Below are 23436 nucleotides of genomic sequence, written 5' to 3' on the forward strand. Positions count from 1 at the left end.
AAGCCTACTATCCCCTTATGTTTTTTTCCCCACAGAAAAATGAAGAAATTCAAAATCCAAACTGCTAACAGCTCACTTTTTGTCAAAACCATCTGAAATGTCCCTTATAATGGCTTTTGTAAATGCTTGTACTACCAGGATGCAAACAAAAAAAGGATTCATCCTTTTGAGAAGGAATGCAGCTCCTCCCTGGTATATTCTTCAACTCTTACTATAAGCCAGAACCCTGGTGACCTAGTCGGGTCTGGTAGCCACCAGTTCATGATTAAACACAGCTGTGAGCAAATTCTGTGCCATGCTTTGAAATTACGTCAGAATAGAAAGAACAAATGAGAAAGCAAAACCAAAACAAAAATCATATTATCTTCTAGTGGGCAAGCTGAAATACTTAAATACTTGTACTTCTTTGTACATGTATATATTTGCGTGAGGAGATAAATTCTTGGAGAGGTTTGAATCTTACAGAAATACCTGTAAGAATAAGAATGCATTTTACTAATAAAATAACCCATTTCTCCTCCACTCCTACTGTTACATTCCCCACTGTGGCCTGGAAACCGGATGATTTTGAAAAACAAGAAGCCTGATTCTGAATTCACATAGTACTGAGTAAATCTGGGGTAATGCTTACAAACTGCATGGAGTGGGTCCGGATTTACACCCAGTTTCTAAGATCAGAATCCTCTCTGAAGAATTTAATTCCTACCAACGCGATGCCCCGCTGTTTCACTGAGGCTGCTGTCTGCCATGCACAGCGTTTTCTGTCATTCGGTAAGAGGAAGCACAGTGTGAGCCCTGCAGCTGGACCTGCAGACTAATGCTAGGAAGGGAAGCACAACAGCCAGAACCTGAAAATGATTTATTTTAAAACTCTTGCTCTCCCTCCCCAACACTCTCTGCAGGGCCACAATTACAGGAAATGGGGCAGGATACATGCAGGCCAAGGGGAGCCGGAACAAAGCTGGAAGAAGATCAGGAGTTCAAGGGGAGACCGGACAAATGCTTGGACTCACTGAGGGTTACAAATAGACAAACCACATCAAACTCAGGAAATTCCCTGAGCTGAAAATAGAGACTGAGAGAGCAATTGATAGAAGCAGGCAGTCAGGCTGTGTCCTTACTCTTGCACAGTGCTTACTAAGGATTATGGTGAAGAGAAGATTCTGAGATATATCTCAACCTGGACCAGGATAGCTAATATTTATTTATTTATTTGTTTTGGCAGAGAACACCTGAGGTTTGGGGGAGAGGCAGCCAGGAAAATGGTGCAGTGAGGGGCTCCTCTTTCGAGATTCTCTATCAGGAGTTATAGGACATTTACTTCTTTTCATTTGGTTTCAGTTCAAATATTCCCACATTAAATTGAACTTGACTTCAGCATTCAGATTTCACTCTGTTGAGTAGATTACAACTGCATTTTGGCAGACCTGCAGATAATTAGCTCTCCTTGTAATTAAATTTCCAGTTAATGTCCCATTAAGATAAATGAGAAGAATTTGCATCTTCTTTTTAAGTGGTGATTTCACAAAATGCAACATCTCATAGACTTTGAGCAAACAAGCACTTCCACTTGCCAAGGGCAGATACAATTGTAGTATAGTAGCAGATCTTAATAATTCACATCTTCAGAATTTATTTTTTTCAAAGACCTTAGGAGCCATCCCGGGGAAAATCAGAGCCTGCCTCAGAGTTAAGAATCCTGAGCAATGGGGTCCTGTTCGTGCTTCAGTTCACAGTCACTTTTTCATGCAGTGAGTGTCATGGAAACCAGAATTTTCACAGGTGGCTGCTAAATGCCTTTTCTTGTGCAACCTGAGGCAGCTGGGGCCTGGTTTCTGCAGCTGAGCACTCACCAGCATGGCTGAGAGCAGTGGGCTAGGCAGGCAGGCAGTGCTGCAGCAGAAGTGACATGGCTAAGAAGTGAGATGTGCTGGAGGGGGACAGCAGGGAAACCTACCCAGTACACACTAATTTTCTGAAGCTATGTGGATGAAAGCATGATTTACTTTGCCAGCGTGTAAAATGTGGAAAAAAAATACTTACTTACATTCCTCTGCACGAGGCACTGAACAAAGGAAGTGCTGCTGCAGTCTAAGTACTCAGGAAAAAGCATGCTTTGAGGTGCAGGTGTATCTGAAAAACAAACAGAATAGTAGTATCATATACACTAGCTAAAGAGGAGAAAACTCTCTTCTCTGCCGTGAGGCCCTGGGGAACGAGTACTTCCCCCTTTGTGTATTTTATGAAGATGGGAGAACGGAGAGATGGAGCTAAGACCATGTTACACAGTTCTATATCTAGCATTTGAGCTATTATTAAACATCTTAAAATACTCTTTCTGATTTGCATCACTAAGATCTGAAGGTACACACCCAGTGATTTTGTACTGGCTAAATACGGCATTGTTTCAACCCAGACCACTCAAGGATGTCCTATATTGTTTTGTGTTCTCTTTTACTTGTATACAAACAGAGAAGGAAAAGAATGCCTGGGAAAAAAGACCAACAGTTCTAGTTACCCACAGACATAATAGATCCTTTGGTAGCAAATCTTCATTTAAAAATCTCTTGAGATGTCTCCATAGCATTCTTGGACAGATTTTTGGAAAAGGAAATGGTTTCATTCAACAGTAAATGGTTAGATTAATACTGTGAGCTCTAAATTAGTGCATGAAAGTTGCTGGATAAAGAACAGAAAGCTTCAGGCTCTGAAATTCTGGAGCAAGCAAAGAATTTTAGCAGAATGTAATAAAGACACACACTTGCATGTTTTTATTGATAGCATGATACAATTCATTTGTAGATTAATCAGCTGGAAATTTCTGTAGATTATTTACCTGAAATGTGGGAATTATCCTTAAAGAGCAGCAGTTTTTAGTTACCTTCTTAAAACCATATGAGATTTCCTTGAAAAACTGTGATATGTACAAAGAGCAGCTCTTCTCTAAAGGCTATCGTGCTGGCTGTACACTTTGTTTTTCTCCATTTGCTGCTGCTTCTCCTCCAAAGTCACAAAACTGCAGGGGTTGGAAGGGACCTCGAGAGATCATCGAGTCCAACCCCTCTGCTAAACAGGTAAACGATCAGACTTCAGTCTGTTTAGATAACAGGTTTTAGCATTTCACTGCATAACACTACCCCAAGAAATGATCAACTTTGATGAGTATCTTCCTTCCACCTCGCCTTGATACAACTGTGAAATTTGTTTTGCACGTGGTTTCAAATGCGGGGAGGCGGGTGGACCAAAGGGAGACATCTTAGTCAGGTGAGAGGTGATGCGCTAAGTGTTTAGCTATTGTTTTACTGCTGAATTGTACACCCTTGCGAATAAGTTTAAGGCGCTCAAGCTGGGCATAAGACAGGGAACACAGCCATCTAGCGGCTGCCACAAGCACCCTCCTCGCGTGCCGGAAAAAGGTCCACAAAACAGAAGAGTTTGTTCTGTTCTCGCAGAATTGCCGTTTCCTTCGCTGTTTATTCACTGTTAGTCACTATGCCACCCGAATATTCATTCAAGCTCGCAAATAAGCTGCGTTCTGGGCAAAGCTCAGAGTGTTCTGCATGCTGTTGGTTTTTTTGAAGACCATTCTGTCTGATATGCTGTTTTTATTTCTTTTGAAAGGATATAACTGTAGCTTTCTGCTTTGTTTTGAGTTCGAAATTCTTATTCAAGCTTTAGGCAAAGAAAAGCTAAAGCTCTCTCCACTTTCAGGAATATGCTTATATTTAAATATGCATTTTGAGCTCTATGCATACAGTGGTATCTTCCTCCAGTCTATCATGACTTTATTATATAGCATCTCCATTGTAATCTTTGGAAAAACCTGGCAACATAAAATTAACCATGATGTTGCAAGCATATACAGAGAGTATCTTGTGCAGGGGAAACCTGTTCAGAATTTGAACCCTGATCAAAAAATAAATAAATTTAGTCAGAGTTCCATGTCCCTTCTATGCAAAAAAACAGAGCTCATGAACTAATGGAATCCCATTGTTCCTGCCTTTGAAATGATATGACCTTGACCCTTTCTTTGGCAAAAACATTTCACCTGTATTTTTTGGTACATTATGGGTTCTGCAGGCAAATAGTAATTTTTCTGATGTGTTCCTGTGCTGTATGTTAATGATGTTAAATGAGGATGTTCTTTATTGCTCATGGCCTTTCTCAAGCATCTTCTAATGAGCTTTTCTTTTCCACAGTCCATACACAGGCTTGATATCATATACTGTAATCAGTGCAATGGGAGAAGGCTGTTAAAACTTTTCAGTATAAAACTATAGGCTCTTGTCAGTACCCTTAACCAAAAGGTACACTCTGCCCTTGCAAAAAGTACATTGATCTGCAAGATAAGTTGTCTTGCCAACGGATCATGTAAGAAGGCTACCTTGGGATACAAATGAGTAAGAATCTCAAGGCAATTGTTTCCTTTCAAGTCCAAACTGACTGCCACAATAATGCACATTTCTTGAGACGTGTCAGTAGTTTCTGTTTTTGTATTTCTGTCATTTGAATTTGCACTTCCCATCTGTTACATAGCAGTAACCCATTCCTTCTTCTATTCATGTAGTGGATTAAATTTTATTTTGACTAACATTGCTGTAATTCTGGATTTAATAAGTTTAAAGAAATGTAATTAGTCCAGCTTACACACTCAAGGACCAGGAAAGAATGCTAAGTTTCAGTAGGGCCTGCGGCTTTAAGATAGCTCTTACTGTGGTTCTGTATAGATACTATATGGGATCAAATTATGTGATTTTTCTCTGATTTGCTACAGCTCTTAATTTTCCCTGTAGACAGTCATACAGATCTAATGAAGTTTGAAGCCAAATGATCCCTATTGATCTAGTTAGCTTGTCAATATGCAGGATGCTCTGAAACTCATGAAATTATGAACCAGCAACTGTGACTAGCTTGTCAGACTGATGTGCCCTTCTATATTTTTCTCTCATCATGTCTTTAAAACACACTTGAAAATATTAAAAGCTAAATTTTCAGCCTAGTTTGGGCCTCCCCATGAATACCCTGTTGTAAGACTCTTCTACAGAATATTACTTTGTAGCTTGTGCTGATAAATGGCCTTTTTTGTTTGAAAGGAGTGCAGCATATTTGGACTGAAAAGCCATTTATCACACTTCCACTCTTTTTTCTTTCCTGCTGGCAAGGTGCAAGTAGCAATTAAGCATTTTACAAGTAAATATACCAGTGCAGTATATGCCAAAGCAAAGATGTCTGTCTAGAGCTTTGGCTTGAGTTTCTGAAGGCAGCAAAGTGTGCCTCTACAAATTGTCTTTAAAGATTGCAGTAAAAGGTTTATGATCTGTATCTGCTAGCATGGGTGACTCATAATAAATGTACTCCAAAGGTGTAGTGCCATGTCCAGCACTGATTGCTCCAACAAATGAGCACTCCTCTTCACTAGAGTCATTTGTAATCATACAACAGCTTGACTTTCTGTCTGGAAAGGCACAGTTTTGTCAAACTGGTTTATGCCACTACATCTCTCACAGCATTTTCAGAGACTATGACAGCTGTTGGTTTCATATTTACTCCCACACTTTTCTGCACTTTAAACAAATGCTGCTTCTCATTCTTTACTCTGAATGTTCTAGATACTGTTGAAGCTTTTTGTGTGTGTGTGTTTTTGTGGTTTTTTTTTGTTTTTTTTTTTTTGCTTTTCTTTCTTTTTTTTTTTTTGTTTTAAACAAGAAAAGCAACCAAAACAGTAATGCGTATTATGAACACATGTATTATCTTCTTTCTTTATGCACAGATTTAACAGCTTTTACTTGTTCTGGGCTTTAAAAGCTTCTCCATCTGCTATTCTGCCTCAGAGGTTACACTCATTTTGCTGGACCACTCTTCCAATTAGTTTTCCTTGTCTTACTGAGAAGTTGTGACCACATAATGATGTTGGCTGTATGTGGAGACTGCCTCCAGTAGTTTTTAGCAGACATTTCTGCTTGCAAATAAGCAGAAATGTCAAGATCTTGTGCATCATGGATTACAATTCTTATCCTCTAAGAGGAAAGGTGCAGCAGGCTATAGAGCTCCTCAGCCTGAAGAAATGACTCAGGAGAGAGATTATATATGTAAAAACCTGAATGCAGGAAGAAAGTGAATAGAGAGTGAATACAACAGCTGCATTAAATTATTTGGTAGGACAGTTTAAAGAAAAAAGGAAAATTACACAATGCAAAGTAAGCTCTGGAACTCATTGGCACATGATGTTGATATCAGAATTGTAAATGAATTCAAAAAGCAATTGCACATATTAACGGAAGAAATATTCTCAGGGACTATTAATAGCCTGAATTTCTAACGGCAGATAAGAATTCAGCTTGGAGCTATGAGAAGCAGCAGCTAACAATTGCAAGGGCAATTGACATTTTTGGAAAAGGTTCTCTGCTTCTAGTGCTATAGAAGGGCAAAGCATTTTTGTGTGTGCAGACGTCACTGCTTCTGGGGTGGGCAAGGTGCGCATACATACACACACACACACACAACTGTAGCACATTATGCTCTTTAAGCAATCAGGGGAAATTAATTCCAACTGCTCTCTTTGAAACTCAGTTTGCTACTTCAGTGTTTTTGATCTGTTCATCTTGGATAAATTCTGTACTCATTTATAGCTTCTGCAGAATGCTGCAAGTTCTGTCTTTCCAAAATGATGCATCTCCGGTCTTTTAGTTCTCACATGAACCTCACACTCATCCTGTTTGATTTAACGCCTCTTATTTCCTGAGAGAGATTGTGCTACGCTACCTTACCTTTACAACCTTGTTTGCCCTCTGAGTTATTTATGGACAGTGAGTGAACCTCCATATAGACTGTGCTGTTAAGCCTGCCTAATATGTGGAAGATTGCTGTAAGACTTTGTAATTTTTGTGCAGTTTAAAAAAGCTTCTTATCTCTGCTTGTCTCTGGTTTAGCTGTTATCTGCAGCTCTATTAAGAATGTTAAAGTGATATCAGATTTCAGTAGATAATGAAGTGAGAGTCCAATTCCTGTTATCCTGTTGGTTCTTATGTGTTAGATTTCTGCATATTTTAATTTATTTACATTGTGCCCCAGGCAACTATTGTATCACAGTGTGTGGCTTTGTTGCTGAATGACAAGATCAGTACAAACTCCAGTTACACTGTTCCTAATGAGAGAATATTTCTGTTTTGACACCAAGGCTTGTTTCTAAGTTATTTAAGGCAACATGAAGTAAATAATCTGAACATATTAATTTATTATTTTCATTGCAAGGATTAATATGCTAAATAAGGATCTGACCAGAAAATGTCAGTGGGTTTTTTCGTGGTGGTTGTTAGTTTTTTCTTTTTTTTTTTAAATGTCTTTTTTACTATTATTTCTATAGTTTAAGGTTATTCAGTTTCCTGAAAACTGACCTTCAAGTGAAAGCTTTCTGTGTGCCAGTTATCCCCAATAACTTGAACAATCTGCCAGTGAGTAGCAATACTTCCCTGACTTTTCCAAGACATTTCAATTGTGATATACAGACATGAATGGTACTGAGGACAGGACAAGTTTGGTGACAGCATTGAAAATTGTTATTTAAGCGTGTATTTTCTTCATGCAAAAGGTATTCAGTAAGTGCCCATAGAGTGCGCTCATATTAACTGGAACAGGCTGGCAACAAATAGTTTCAATAAAGATAAACTTTTTGATACTTTAAATTGACACTTACTTACACAGGTTAAAAAAAAAAAAAAAAAAGAAAAAAACCCACCACATTTATTCAACAGAATATTTATAACATAAGTAGATCACAGATAAAAAAATAGAATTACAAAAATGTGTGTATCAAGCATGATACACACAAGAAGTGAAACTTATTTTCTGCCACATTATAGCACTATAATTAATTATGCCATAATTGTCTATTCCTATCATCTTACTATCTCTCTGTGCAATGAATGCTTCTGAATAAATGTAACTGAAATGTCAGACTTCACACTGATTTGTGATACAATATATATCAGAACTCATTTTATCACTCCTTATATCAATCATCAATACAGTAGAAATATTTAATTCAAAAGAACTCTGCATCAGCCAAAAGAGGCGGATAAACTTCCTAATTGTGTTTGAGTCCACATAACCAACTAAAGAAAAGGGAGGTATGTTTTAAAGATTTTAAAGGTTTATTTACCTAGGGCACCTTCTAGTCATCTTATTTTGACTATGGTGACTGATGGTTTGCTTTGGCAAACAGAAGATTTGTGGTTAAATTTCAGAGAAGTGACTCAAAGAATGTCACTCTGATCTGTCACATCTGTGAAAGTACTAAGTCTGGAGTAAAGATTTACACGTGAAGTCAATGTTTTCTCTATTTAATTTCAGAATTTCTGTGTAGACACCAAGAACAAATTGTGCCCAAATCAAGATTCTGATGTTTTGGTTAATTGTCAAAATGATTTGGTGCATCGTGACAATGAGAAGGACCTGACTGGGAAAGCTACATTAGTGGAAAACCGTGTGGTTAAAGGTTAGTTAAGACTTATGTTTTGAATTATATTATAACAAAGCTTAACCCCAGCCTTGATAAATAACTTATATGCAGCATTATCTTGTGTGATTTCATTTCGAATCTGTGCTTCAGTCAAAAGTGATGAACATTTCTGTTCCTCCTCCATAAATGCCGTAAGGCAAATTCTTCCAAGCTCTCAACAGCAGCATGGTATTAAACTCTGTTTGACAGTGAAACATGAATATTCAGTAGTTTTTGGAAATAGATTTGTGTGGAAAGACACACTTTGGTTTTCCTTAGGAATCTATACATCTTCTCTTACTTTAAAAAAAAAAAAAAACAAAAAAAACAAAAAAAAAAGAAGTTAATTCCAACATAATTCCAACAGGTATGAAGGATAAGCAGGCCATTTAAATTAAAGATATGAAGCTTTTTTATTTTGAAGAAAAAATAGCATTGAGCAAATTACTTGGCTACTAATTGTTTTTAAGGTCACCGTTTGCTTGGATTTCACAAGTATGTTTGATAATTAGTTAGGCTTTATACTTCTCTTTCAACCTTTCAAATTGTCAGAACATATTGAAGTTGAAGCCACATGATATGAGGACAAATCCTGAAGACTTTGAAGTAAAAATAAAAAACTCAGTTGATTTCATTAATCTGTCTGTCATGAGTTATATTTAAAAAATGAATGCATGACATTAATTATAACACCAGCATACTTGGAAGACTAAGGCACAAATACTTATCCTCACAGCATTTGTTTACTGATAATTGATATCAGAATAAGAACTTCCCATAAAGTTTCCTCTTTACTGTCTTCTCATTCAGTGTGCTAGTCTCCTAAAAAAGACTGCTTATCTGAAACTATGCAAATACAACATAAACAACCTGTATATTTAAAAATTACTGTAGTGTATTGAATATTCAATGATCTGTACTGCTGTGGTTGTTGATTGCTTGGGAACAGTTTTTCTAACAGTGTTTATGTTTACAGAAGGCTGCTTTGAAAGATAATCTCATATTTGTTATTTTGTGGCTTTGAAAAATCTCCCTGTAGGTTCCATTTTGTTACAACTTAATGATCTGATGATATTTTACAGTGGTAAATGGTGAAGCTTCCAGGCTGACAGCTATAGAGAATAGCATTATCTGTTTAAACCCCGTGACAACATTGTTACCAAGATGAGCTAATGGTGTAATGAGTAATGACCAAGGGAACTACCTGAACATCACTGGGGCTTGACTTTCACAACTGGTGTCTGTGCTGCAGGGATTGGTTGGATCACCTCCATGAGTGATCCAGTCCCTGTGGGATGAGGCAAGTGTGAGTGAGGTGTTCATGTTTAATACAGGTCCTTCTATTCTATTCCATCTCAACAAGGAGGAGATTTCCCAGCCCATTTCTAAATCACAGGCAGGGGTACATGTTCTACAAACATAGTACTCAGGTGTTCAGTATTTTCAATCAAAAAGACAAACTTGGACTTTTGTAGCTATTCCTGTTCTGGAGCTTTTACTTACTGTGATTGAGAAGCACAGCAAAACAGGGCATCATTACTAACAGCCATCTACCCTGGGTAGAATCTGTCTGCCTTCTCACTCTTTATTCATTCTGAGTTAGTAACATTACTCTTTTGACCATCCCACCAAGTCTTATTTCTCCTTGGTAAACTTCTTCTAGAATCTCCAGAACTTCATAGTCTTTATGTAAATATATTTTATTTTGCCATTTGAGAGCAAGATGTGAGGAGTGGCTGAGGTCCCTTGGCTTTTTCAGCCCAGAGCAGAGGAAGATGAGGTGAGGCCTCATGATGGCACACAGCTCCTCACAGGGAGCTAAGGAGCATCACTGAACTCTGCTCTTTGGTGACTGTGACAGGACCTGAGCAAATGGCATGAAGCTGTGTCAGGGAAGGGTCAGACTGGGGGTTAGGGAAAGGTTCTGCACTGGAGGGCAATGGTCATGGAACAGGCTGCCCAAGGCAGTGGTCACAGCCCCAATACTGGAGTTCTAGGAGCTTTTGGACACCACTCACAGACGTAGGATTTGAATTTTGGGTGGTCCTCTGTGGACCCAGGGGTTGGAGCTGATGACACATGGGTCCCTTCCAACTCCAGATTCAATATGATTCTGTCATTCTAACTCTTCATTTCTTTTTAATCCCAAAGCACTCTAGCTGACAAGAAAGTTTTCTAGTGACTTTTTCTAGTTATAATTTATTTATTTTTTTAAATTATCTTCTTTTTATCATTATCCCATTAAGATCCTAACTGTTGTTTTGTTATCCCTTCTCTGAAATCTGGGTTTTCATATCTCACTCTTAGTTTTTTAGTTCTTCCTGATTCCAGATGAAATATTTCTTTCAAATCTCAGATATCAGTCAGGCCTTTTTTAATTTTCCTGTCAATTTCCTATCTTAGTTTTTATTCCTATCCATTTCTCCAAGCTTATGTATAGAGACCCATGCTTTGTAGATAGTTCTAGCTGTATGCCCAAGTACACTAAAGAAAAAACTGGAGTTATAGCTGCTGAAGACTTTCTTGATCCTGGTCGTGTAAAGATTTGCAGCACTAATTCCTTCCATCTATGGTTCTAAGCCATGTTTCTGATTTCAAATCTCAAAGAACATATGTCTCTTGCCTTATTCCTCATGAATGCTGCAGTTAATCTGAGCTCATTGTGTAGTCTATTAGGTGAGACCTAAGTTCAGGTAAAGACAAACATTACTTAGGATTTTCAAACAAATCAATCATAGAATGATAGAATGGCTTGGGTTGGAAGTGACTCCAAAGGATCATCAAGTTCCAACCCCCTGCCACAACCAGGGCCACAAACCTTTAGATCTGGCAACAGATCAGCTTGTTCAGTGCCCAATCCAACCTCGTCTTGAATATCTCCAGGCAAAGAGCATCCACAGCCTATCCTGGCAGTCCGTTCCAGTATCTCACCACCCGCTCTATGAAGAACTTCTCCCTTACATCCAATCTAAATCTTCCTTCCTTGAGCTTAAGGTCATTCTCCACTGTCCTGTCAAATCCTCAGTACCTCTGTTTGGCACACACAGAAAATTAAGACAATATCTTAAAGCTTTTTCTGCAAAACTGCAAAACCTCTTTTTGTTTAACTACCTTGGACTGTGTCCCTGAACAATTCTTGCCTAACTTTGAGTATACTGTGGATTAACAGTTGAAGACAGGTAGATTTAATAACACAGAAAAGAGATTGATGATAGATTATACATTAGCAAACTCAGATCAAAGCTGAAGATTTTTCTCAAAGCTGTGTGTTAGCAAAGCCCAAATTACTGAGCTTAATTCAAAGTTAACTGCAAAATTATACAGGAGATTTGATTAGAAGATAAAGCAGTTCTTCCTGGCCAGTCAAGGGATCCCTAGGAGTCCACTCTTGCGTGCAGCAAGCTTGCCTGTTCCAGAGTATATTCTGCTCTGATAATCCAGAGGATAATGGATTAGAAAACATGTCAAGACTAACAACACAGACACACTCCTGTGGGTTTTGAGTGGGAGGAAATGTACCATTCACTGACTAATCTTTAAACTTGTGAATGTTAAGCCAACCTCCAAGGCACCAACCCATTTCAAATTCCAATTATGGATATTGAATCTGTGCTCTCTCTCTCTTCTCTTTCTCTCTCTCTCTCTCTCTCTCTCTCTCTCAAAAAAAACAAAAAAAAAACCAAAAAAAAAAAAAAACAGTTACAGACAAAACTGCTTTCTTATCAAAGGCTAGGAAGTTCTGAAAAGAGAGGCAATGTGGTTCTCTTTCTATTGTGTTTCCTGGCAGAGTTCATATTAGCAAAGATAGTATTTATTATCTTTGTTTCTAGGAAATTCAAACTTTTTCTACTCTTTCAACAAAACCTGAATTGGTCGCTAAAAATATAATCTTATTTTCTTAGATTTGACTGAATTTGAATTCATTAAAAATAGTAGCAATTCTGCAAAGTCATAACTCTCAATCTGAAGCACTGGTTTGTTTTGCTTTAATTTTCAAACCTTTTCTAAGTGGAGTTTCTGAAACATTATCTAATGCTGTTTTGTTTTTGTTTGTTGTTTTGTTTGTTTTGTATTGACATCTGGACACTTCAGAGAAGATATTTGAATGTTCTGTCTTTAAACACTTGATTTAGGAAGGCTGTGGGATGGGGAAAAAATACAGAAGGTGCATTTTGATTGCAATTCATGCTGCACAAAAAATATATACCATCTTTAGCAGTGAAAATGGCTTAAGAAATTTGTGCCTCTGTTCTTGATGTTGTAGCATTTAGGGCAATACTTTTGGTTACAGAGCTGTACCCAAAAAACGCTGAAATGAATGGAGCATAGTAATTTCAAAAGCTTTAAGCAAAATGAAGAATTTTGAATTACATTTTAAAAATGTTCTTACTTTGGCAGTATCACAGAGAACGTACACTAATGTTCTGAATTCAAACACAGGGATAAGAAACATGAATTAGAAGTCCTATACTGTATATGTGTCATGGCTTTACAATTTTACAGTTCAACAAAATTGTAAAACCATGACAATATGTGAATGATAACTTTCTTCATTTACTTCCATCTTTGATTGCGGCAAAAATGTTATTATCTTCTTTGTCCCCTTTGGTCTTGTAACTATCCCTAACACTATAACTGTATTATTTTCCTTTTTATTTTTTGGGCCATATATAAAACCTTATTCCTTGTTGATGTGTCTTCTGAGAGAAGCTAACAAAAAATCTTAACATAATGAGTTAAAATAAGCAGATAGTATCACTTAATAGGATTGTGCATACACTTACGTAACTTATACTTAATTTTAGTTAAACTTAGTTTTATTCTTAGCTAGTATTGAGGTTGTACAGTGGGGCACAGAAAGCTTGGGTTCTGCATCCTTTACATATTTTCCTTGTTAGATTTGACTGCATACAGTTGCAATAAAAATCAGAGTTTCCAGGCAGGAGCATGTAGAAATCATTACAAAGAGAAAGTGTTGCAAAGGTTCCTGACCAGGTGGTAAGATGTTGGAATGGAATCTCAAGGGAGTGGCCATGCCACTGAGCTTGCCAGAGTTCAAGAAGCATCTGGACAAAGTGCTTAGACATGTGGTCTAATCTTTGGATGGTACTGTGAGGAACCAGAAGTTGGAATTTATTATCCTTATGAGAACCTTCCAGCTCAGGGTATTCTATGGTTCCTCAGGTGGAAGATGTTGTGCAGAACAGCATATGGGAGTGGGTAGGGGGCATGGTGCCACACAGAGCCCTTCTCTATACCTTCCTGCAATGACATATGATTATGGTGAATATGCAAATCTTTGACAAATGTTTTCTGTGAGAGTTATTGATATGCAAAGTGTTTGATTTGTAATTAAAAAAGAAAAAAAAAATCAACAGTATTCTGTTGGGGTACTAAGTTGTCTTTGTAAGGATTTATGAATGCATGCAGTAGTTCTGAGTAGATGGAGTGTTCTAGAATAGCTGAGTTAGGCCTGTAGGTTAAGAGTTAGTGGGAGGGGGGTTTAGGTAGGTTTGTGGAGGTTCTCTTGTGTGCATCGTGTTTTGAGTAGCGGGTGTACGCATCTACGCGGGATTTAGAATGGTATATAAAGTGTGTGATGCAGCAATAAACTGAGAGAAGACTTCATGGCATCCATGTTTGTGTCTCTCTCCCCTGGACAGCTGAGGTCCCGGGATAAGTCAGGTTAATTAGTGGTTACGTCTTAGTGCAACCACAGGAAGTAATGACTGTAAAGATTCAATAAAACCAGCAAGATAGAATAGAAAAAGGTGGTAAAGAAAAGTTAGAAATAAAAGGACAGTGAAATAAGTCAGCAGCTGTTTGTATCTTTCAGGAAATTTCTATTTCTCTAAGAAACTGAATTTAAGATTAAACTGTTCCGAACAAAGTTCTAGTACATTCCCTACAGAGATAAATTTTAACCATACATGAATTTTAACCCTACACTACATATGAAATATTTTGATTGTTACTTTTAATGGTTTTAAAAGACATTATAAATCATATCTAGAAGGAATGATTGATGGATATCAGCCCAGTGAACAGTCCATTCATTTCATTGGCTCTGATTCTGCTCAGCAGCTTCCAGTAGCACTCCCTAAGGAATTAACTCTCACTAGCACTTAGGAGCATCAGAACCAGGCTCACAACAAATAAAACACTACTGTTAATAAAAACACTTCGACTAATGCATACTCTCTTCAGTTCTGTGCTTTCTCATTGAAGTGATGCTCAGAAATAAGGACGTTGTTCTACTTCGTTTAGCTCACAATATTATTGCGCATAATAATTCACAACTACTGTTTTCAAGTTAGGCGTATCTGTAAATGCTAAATGTTATTAATGTGTCTGAATGTTAGTTTAGGCAGCATAAATCCTGAGCTGAGATATTTACCACAGCTATAAAACTCCATTACATCCATGGCCAGGGGTGTTTATTTGTGCAACCTTTTATATACATGAGCTGGGGTCTCTAGCACTGGTTGCCTTCCAGCAATGATGATGATGGGTTACTTCTGTTGCCTGCATTTTGGATGAGTGAAGGACTGAGAGTTACAGCAACTGTTTGTGACCTTGAAGTCTGTGAAAGAAAAACTAACATATTCAGAAGAAGAAAAAAAATCCTACCCACTTGAGGATGTGAGTGAGACAAATGGAAATTTTTAGTCTGCAGAACATTCCCTTTCCACTATAAAGGCAAACATAATTATACAAATTGTTCCAGGAAGAGCGGAGTTAATGAAATTTGGTTTAATAAGGATTCAGGTCTGTTGTCCCCTGCTGCTCCTTTTCCTCCTTCCCTGATAATAACCAAAACTCTCCTTATGGTACTCCTATTATATGAAAAAGAGCAGGTTTGGAGCTATGTGCGTGTTGAGTGGCCAACCAATACACACATGCTGATTTATCCTTCTGTTTGCTGCCAAATGGAGAGTGTAACAGCTGTGTTCTGCATGCCTTTCTTTCAAGAGAGGAACTAATTCAACTTTCTCTTTTATAACCGCACTGCGACTTCTTCCTCCTTTTCAAATTTGACTGAAATTGGCAAGGAAAAACTTTAAAAAGTACTGTAGAGGTAGGCAGATGGATGGATAGACAGCATGATGACACAAGCCTTGTTTTCTTAGCAGGGTAAGATGGTATACCTGATTCAGTAATTCAGTGTTGAGGCTAATGGATTTTTTCCAAGTAGGAAGAAAATTGCATTGATTTCACTGTTCAAAATCCCCTTGGGATCATTCAGCTTGTCCCATTCACTGCTTAATGCTTTACTGAAGTGTAAATATATACATTTCAGAAGGCATCCAACACTTGCTTGAGACCTGAGACAACCGTGATTTACTCTGGCCTGATGACATTAATTTCCTTTTCTCCTTGAGCTGTCTTGCTTAGGAGCATATCATTTTGTTTTTCTGTGTTTGGCAAGGAAAGTCTAGCTATGCCATCCATGTGCAACCTGTACTTTATATCCGTGTTAGCAAGTCTAAGTGCACAAACAATATTTTTCTTGCTGAATCACAAGGATTAGCTTATTCACTCAGTGCCCATTTTATTCATTAGTTTAGTTTTAATGATGACAAACACAGCCAACCTGAAAATGAACCACAAACCTAGAAAAGTTTGTTAGGAAGACAGTGGCCACTTTTGTGAGTGCTGTGAGTGTGATCTTCATCGAATTTGTCACCACAGGGTATATTTCTTTCTATTTGATGTCTACATCTGGAACTATGTTCCTAATCTAGTCATTCCTGTGAAGAAGCAGGGGTACTTGAAAGCAAATCTGTCCATGATAAGTTGTATCCTGGTTCAGGTAGGAAGCTGCTTGATTAATGTGCTGGTTATTTCTGGCCTTAAAAGTTCTATGAAGGAGTGAATCAGAACTTCAGAAAAGAATGAGTCCTGTCCATTTCTCAGGAAGAGGCACCTCAGCCGTGGAGGGTCTTAGAACAAACTGATAAGAACAACCATACATCTGGTTTACCAGAAAAGGGGAACACAGTCCTGAGAATCAGCTTGGGAGAATTTTTGTTTGAGAAGCTCAGTGCTGTAAGGAAGGATGTATTTGATAAGCATGGCCTTGCAGAGAGATCAAATAGCCTGCGAGGGTTTGTACATATTTGCAAGTTGTTTCTGGTCATGTTGCAGTAAATTAACCAAATAGAAACAGCTGTTCCCAAAGCAGTATTTCACACAGTTTTACCATTTCACATGAAATTTTTGCTTTTGAAACACAGTGCCCTCTCAGCTCCATTAAACATGGGGCATTGTGACATAACTGGGCAACTCCTGTCTTGTTGCTGTATATCTCTTTCCCACTCCTTCAAGTGCCAAAAAATATGGTGGTTCCAGAGGAGGGATGTGGGGTTTAGTTGTGGTTTAGTCAGAAATACTGTTGGTAGGTGAATGGTTGGACTAGATGATGTTGGAGGTATTTTCCAACTCTGGTGATTCTATGATTCTTTGATTATCTGATTTGCCCATAGACCATGAGGTACAAGCACTGCTCAAAAACTGATAGAGGAACTCTTAAACAGTGAAAATGCTTAGCTGGGTTTCATTCTTGATCTGCTACAAATGTTGTTTTGGAATATGTACAATTCACTTTAGATCTCTGCACATATTAAAAAAAAAAAATGAACATTTTTTCCTGTTTTTTACTTTTGTGGTTGTCTGTATGAACTGTACATTCTTTTCTGGACAAGTGCAGAGCCTTCAGTTTCCTTAAAGTTACTTATTTGTTGATTTCTCAGGTCTAACAAATAAGCCACTTGGAAAGTGTGAAGGTGAAAAGGAACAGAAAGAAGAGAATGACTATGAGTATGTGGATGAAAACATAATTGAACACATACGGAAAGCATTTCAAGACAGCAGATTTTGCCAGTTGTATCCCCGGCTGCAACAAGAGAAGCATGGTCAGCAGGATGAGAGAGGTGATCCTGCCCCCCTGCTCTGCTCTGGTGAGACCTCACCTGGAGTACTGCATCCAGGTGTGGAGTCCTCAGTACAGGAGAGACACAGATCTGTTGGAGCCCATCTAAAGGGATGTTACAAAAGTGATCCAAGGGATGGAAGACCTCTCCTACAAGGACAGGCTGAAAGAGTTGGGGCTGGTCAGCCAGGAGAAGAAAAGGCTCAGGAAAGACCTGAGAATGGCCTTTCAGTATCTAAAGCGGGGCTGTAAATCAAATTGTTGCAGAACATATTTATTAGGAAGAAGAGTTTTAAAGAAATACAAAAGCAATCCTCAGTAGTCAGGCATGCTATGAGAAAACCAGTATTCATTATTTGTCGTTTTTCATGAATGTCAGAAAAAAAAAAAATTCTTCTACAGTAAAGACCAAAGTATGCTGGAATAGCACTAGTAATAGCTAGACCTCACTCAAAGCAAGAGGGAGTAAGAAAGAAGATATGCCTCGGGTCATTGCTATGTTAATTTTGATAGAATAAATGTGCCCAGGGGGTCAATGATGGTAACATGACCTCATCACTCCAGAACAGTATGCAATTAAGCAAGGGACTAGACTACACATGCCTTAACTTGCTATAGCAACAACTGCCATTAACTGTTTCATGATGTTGCTTTCCAGATTTGAACTTCACATGAATGCTGCTAAAGGAATGGCTGCAGCTGAAAAAGATGAAAAAGACTGGGCACTTATTCAATGGGGGACAAAAAGCAGAAAAGGGAAGGAAAATGCTGCAGAGCATAAAAGATCTACAGATCTGTGTTTTCTTCCTGCCACAAACTAAACATTTTAGATGGCTGTGTTTAAATAAATTTATTATTATTATTAATATTATTATTACTGTTTTAAATTAGAGCTTTTCAAAAAAGGAATTGTATGAAACAGACTGAGGTGGAACTTCTTACTTTGGTTATACTGAGATGTAAGTTCCTGCATGAAGAAGACAAGTTGAAGACAGTGCTACAAATGAAAACCAGCAATCCTGACCCCACCACACCTCCATTACTTCTGTACTTATTAAATACATATTATGTAATTAAGTGATGTTTTCCTAAGACATTTCTTTGGGCTTTTCACACCAGTGCCCCTCCAAAATAGCAGTTGCTTTCCTAGTATCCCTGGGCTGAGGCAAACTTTCCAGACTTGGGGATGCTGAAGATAGGAATACAAATCTGTAACTGAAGTTGTATGTTCTCACTGAAAGTCTTTCTACTTTTAAGTAGTTTTCAGTACTGATTTGGGGACATATCCTATTCTGTCAAGTTTAATTTTTTGGTAATTTCTCTACTACCTAGTATTTTTACTTTTCCTTAATATTCAAATTAAAGCTTTTTATCCAGGGAAAAATCAATTGTGATTACTGGAGGAAGGAAGGGTTCGCAGGTGGCAAACAGGGTGTTGCTCTGATATCTGTTCATCCAGTGCACAGGCCTTGCTTGCCACTCTCCGGACCCATTGGCATATTGTTAAATGTTAACCGCAGGGTGGTGAGACACTGGAACAGCTTGCCCGGATAAGTTGTGGATGCCCCATCCACTGAGGTGTTCAAGGATAGACTGAATGTGGCTTTGGTCAACTGGATCTTGTGGAAGATGTCCTTGCCAGTGGTAGGGGACTTAAGGATTCCTTCCAATTCTGATCACTCTTTCATTATGTGATTCTGTGATTATTAAGTACTAATTAACTTTCCTCCAGGCCTTCAGCTCTGTTATCCCATACTAGAGCACAGCTTCTGGGAGTATCACTTTGAAGATGATGTATCCTCCTGAATTTCTCAGACCAGCAACATCATATAGGCTTCATGGGTGCAGTAATGATGGAGGAACACCAGGAGGACTATTTGGTGGAGTCACACCTTATACAGACTAAATAGCTCTTTTGACTGCATAGGTCAAGTATTTCCCTAAACTGCATAATCTGAGTTGGTAAAAGAAAAGTTTTCTGGTTTGAGTTTCACATACTTCGACAAAGTTGCTGGCATAGCTGTATCAGAGTGCCATGGTTTAAAGCATGAATCATGCAATACCCCTCCCTCCCCTCAGGAGAAAGGGGTTGGAAAGGAAGAGGGAAAAAAAAAAAAGATTGAGATAAGAGAAACAAAATTATTAAAAGGAGTGTGAGACAATAATTAAGAGTAATAAATCAAAATGAGCCAAAAATCAAACTGGTTGAGAAAGAGGGTCAGTCTGAATCTTTATCAGCAGGCCTTTTATGGTCCACCTCCTTGAAAAGACTAGAGAGCTCTACCCCCATCACCCAGAACCCGAAATTATCTCATGTGAGACTGCTAGAGATAAACAATGAACACAGCTCCACAGTGCACTGTGTCTCCTCACCCAACAGTCTGTTGCATGATGTTAAGGTGCAGAGGACACAGAGTCATACATTAGCTTTAATTTTGCTGTAGTCTTGGGAATGCTAGTGTAATTGTGCTGGCAAACCATTTTATGGCACTAGCAACCCCTAATTCATAGCCATTAATTTGACTCAAGAGCTCCTTCACCTGCATTCCCTGTATAATTTTTAAAGCCAAATGTGAAGGTTACCTGTTTCACCCTGATATTTTGTTGTTTTTCAGAGACATCTGAAGCAAAATAATTATGAAATTAATTTAATTAATGAGAATTAAATTAATGTATTAAAAAGTAGTAAACTACATTATTCACATATTAAAATCAACTGCAACAGCAAGAAAATCTGCATATAAAGTGCTGTTCTTGTCTCATAAAGAGCACATGAGGCTGCAACTTAACTGTAAGAATCCCCTGAGAAACTAAACTGCTTACTCATCTGGAATAAGAAGTCAAACCAACCAATGTCTCATGACCCTTTGAAGGGACAATGTTCTTCCTGTGCGTATTTATTCATGAATTCACATAGTCATAATAATGTCAAGTCCAATTCTTCATTCCCATTGTACCTGAAATACCAGTTCATTTTCTCAACCACTGTAGGGTATATGCAAAAGGGAAATCCCTTTTATTTTTATTTATTTAGTTAGTTTGGTTTGGTTAAATTTGCTTTGAGAACTGAGTAATAGAGAAGGGAATGAAGGGTTATGTAAGATGAACTCCCATTTCTTCATCCAGATGTGTATGCCGCAGGTTAAGGCCCAGAACTACAACCAGAAGGACTCTGCCACTGTTTCTGATCATGAGCAATGCTTTGTTGCACAAGTGGTGCTGTTGTACCACAAGTGATTCACCATGGAAATCAATGTCATTCCTCCCAGAGGGAAGTGTTTCTCAGTAGGACTGAGGGTGCCTAAATTAGGTGATATTGCCATTTCCACAGCCCCTTGCACAGCTTTAGTTAATCTCATAGAATCATAGAATCTCCAAAAGACCTTCAAGACCATCCAGTCCAACCATCTACCTATCACCGATGTTTCGCACCAAACTGTCTGCCTCAGCACAACATCCAAACATTTCTCACAGCGCCTCCAGGTTTATCTAGAATCACACGAGAGCTGTAGATTTTGACAACATTTTCAGCAGTTTGCCAAAAACACAGCTAGTAAGAAAGGACGGAAGTTGGAGCAAGGTGTCTCTCTGCTTCAAATACTGATGGACAGTACTGCTCCAATGGTAAAAGGGTACAGGAAGAGCAGCAGAATGTTTTATTTGGATTTGTTCTTTTTTTAAGCAAGCAAACAAACAAACAGAAAGTCAAAACAGCACAACCGTTCACTTTGAAAGATTTCCCTTTAATTAATTTATACTTCTGAAGACTAAAATTAAGAGCCAAATACTTGCACAGAATCTGAGATTAAAAGAAACCCGTTGGCCCAGAAGGAGGGATCGTTCTTTGCACCCTGTGAGTGCCAAACAGCAGCAGTGAGGTCTTCTGATTACATGGGTAAGCATCCCAGTGCACTTGGCAGAGAGCATGTAACCAGGACTAGCGTTGGAGCAGCTGTATTCCTGTCTGGGATCCCTCTGCACAGTCACATATGAACTGCGTGGGTACAGTCTTCTTTACATCCTTGGCTGGCACTGAACCTAATCCTCAAGTTCTGGCAGTGTGGATGTCTACAGCCTGAGTCTGACACCCACAGTCTCTGGGCAGTGTGCATACAGTGAGTGCTGTGTATCTAGACTTGGTAGATCATGAGAAAGCACATACACCTCTGCCAGTGCTTTAGCTTTCAGGGAAAATTACTAAGAACTGATGTATAAACATGCAGCTGATGTACCAAGAGTTTCCAGACTCCCAGCAGCTTGATCAGACTGGCATATCCAGAAATGCCTGACAGCTGTGCACAACAGTCAAACTTCCCAGACAGTTTTAGGGTGGAGACAAAAAACATGTCCAAAAAGCCTACACAAACCATATTTTTAGTTCTACTGATGATTTTAAAAGCAAACACTCACAAAATATGCCATAATATACTTTAAAGAAGACTTTTCAAGCAGACATCATAGCATCTTCAGACTTTCCTATTAAAATTCCACTGCATAATTAATTCTCACTAATGCAAATTAATCTAGAATTTCTCAATATTTTCTTACATTAATTTATTCAAGATAAATGTTCATCCTCATTAAAATCAGTTACAATTTAAGTATTAAGTGTATAGCTCAGAGTGCTTTGATTCCATGCATATGTAGCATATAGCATTTAGCATACCACTTGTTAACATGGGAGCTTGCAGGTGCATACAAATCTTATAACTTGCTGGCAAATCGCTTGTGGGTGTTTGAAATACATTTCAAGTGTTTTGCACAAAAGTTTGTATTTCTCTTTGTAGCAGTTCAAAACAGCCCAGTTTGTTATGCCAGCTAACGCAGACTGGTGTGGAAATAAAAGTTATTTGTTGCATATTTTACTGACTTTTATTTCTCTGCTTAATGCAATATTGTCCTCTGTTAAATGTCTGAAATGTATGAGATATTGCTATCATGATTCTGTTTCCTTGAATAGTGTGAAGCCTGAGTTATGTAGCTGTAAGGGAAAAGATGAAAGCCAACAGCCTTCTCTGCTGCACTGTGTCAGCAGCAGGTTGAGGGAGGTGATCTTTCCCTCTGATCAGCTCTGACAGAACACATGGAGTGTTGGGTCCTGTTCTGAGTTTCCCAATGCAAGAGATATATAGGCACAATGGAGACAGTCCAGCAAAGAATCATGAAGGTGATTATGAGGTTGGAGTATCTGATATGCAACAAGAGGCTGAGAGAACCTAGAAAAAACGAAGCTTTCATTAGCTGCCCTAGGTGTTAGGATAGTTATGAACACTGTGAGATACAGCTATTTTACTGACAAACCTCAGCACCTTTTCAAACATTCTATAATAGCATTTGGGACCTAGTCTGCAGGGAAAGAAAGAGAGAAACAAGAGAAACAACAAAATAAAAATAAAAATACACCAATCAAAACATATCAGCCTTTTCACAGCTTCTTCCTTTTAAAACTATTCCTGAGAAATTTCTCTTCTTTGCATAGATTCTGTCACATCAGGAATCTCATCCTGCTGCCTCTGTCATGTGCTAGAATCCTGTCCTGTATATCCAAGCTCATTAAGCTCAGTGAGTTTTATTCATGTGAGTAAAGCTGGCAGATTTTATGAACTTTGTAGTTACAACACTAGCAAAGATGTCTTCAGTATCCTTTCCTCAGACACATCAGTTAACACCATATCCTGTTACAGGAAAGAGAACTGGCCTGCCCTTTCAGTTGCCATAATGCAGAGGCACAGTGATATTTGCATGAAATTACTGGTGGGAGAGATGACAAACAATCTTGCTGGGGAAAATGAAGAGGAGGTGGTAGGCATGAAGAAAGTGTGTATAGTAAAAGGTTTGTGTTCGTTCAGTGCTGCAGTTCCCTTACATTGTACAGATGACCACATGCTTGCTAATACACGTCTGACAACACTGAAATGTCACTGTGACCCCTGAGGGACCTGTTTCTCATTCCCAGACACTGATGCTCAGGAAGACTGCACTGAAGAGGAGAAAGCCATTTTCAGGT

The 23436-nt window shown here is 38.4% G+C and overlaps 1 protein-coding gene across 2 annotated transcripts in view; it reads left to right on the forward strand.

The window, feature by feature from the left end:
* THEMIS (thymocyte selection associated) overlaps positions 1-22289 on the forward strand; it is a 74251-nt gene extending 51962 nt beyond the window's left edge. Inside the window, exons 5-6 of one of the 2 annotated variants that reach the window (XM_015858581.3) lie at positions 8350-8494; positions 17251-22289. In XM_015858581.3, the coding sequence (XP_015714067.3) occupies positions 8350-8494; positions 17251-17681 (576 nt within the window). In that variant the 3' untranslated portion in view covers positions 17682-22289. The remainder of the gene's footprint in view (positions 1-8349; positions 8495-17250) is intronic. The other variant, XM_085541678.1, reaches the window with a different exon arrangement.
* The last annotated feature ends 1147 nt before the right edge of the window (positions 22290-23436 follow it).

Source organism: Coturnix japonica, chromosome 3, assembly GCF_054131305.1.
Source record: "Coturnix japonica strain WE chromosome 3, WE-NBRP24, whole genome shotgun sequence".
NCBI classification, from domain to species: domain Eukaryota; kingdom Metazoa; phylum Chordata; class Aves; order Galliformes; family Phasianidae; genus Coturnix; species Coturnix japonica.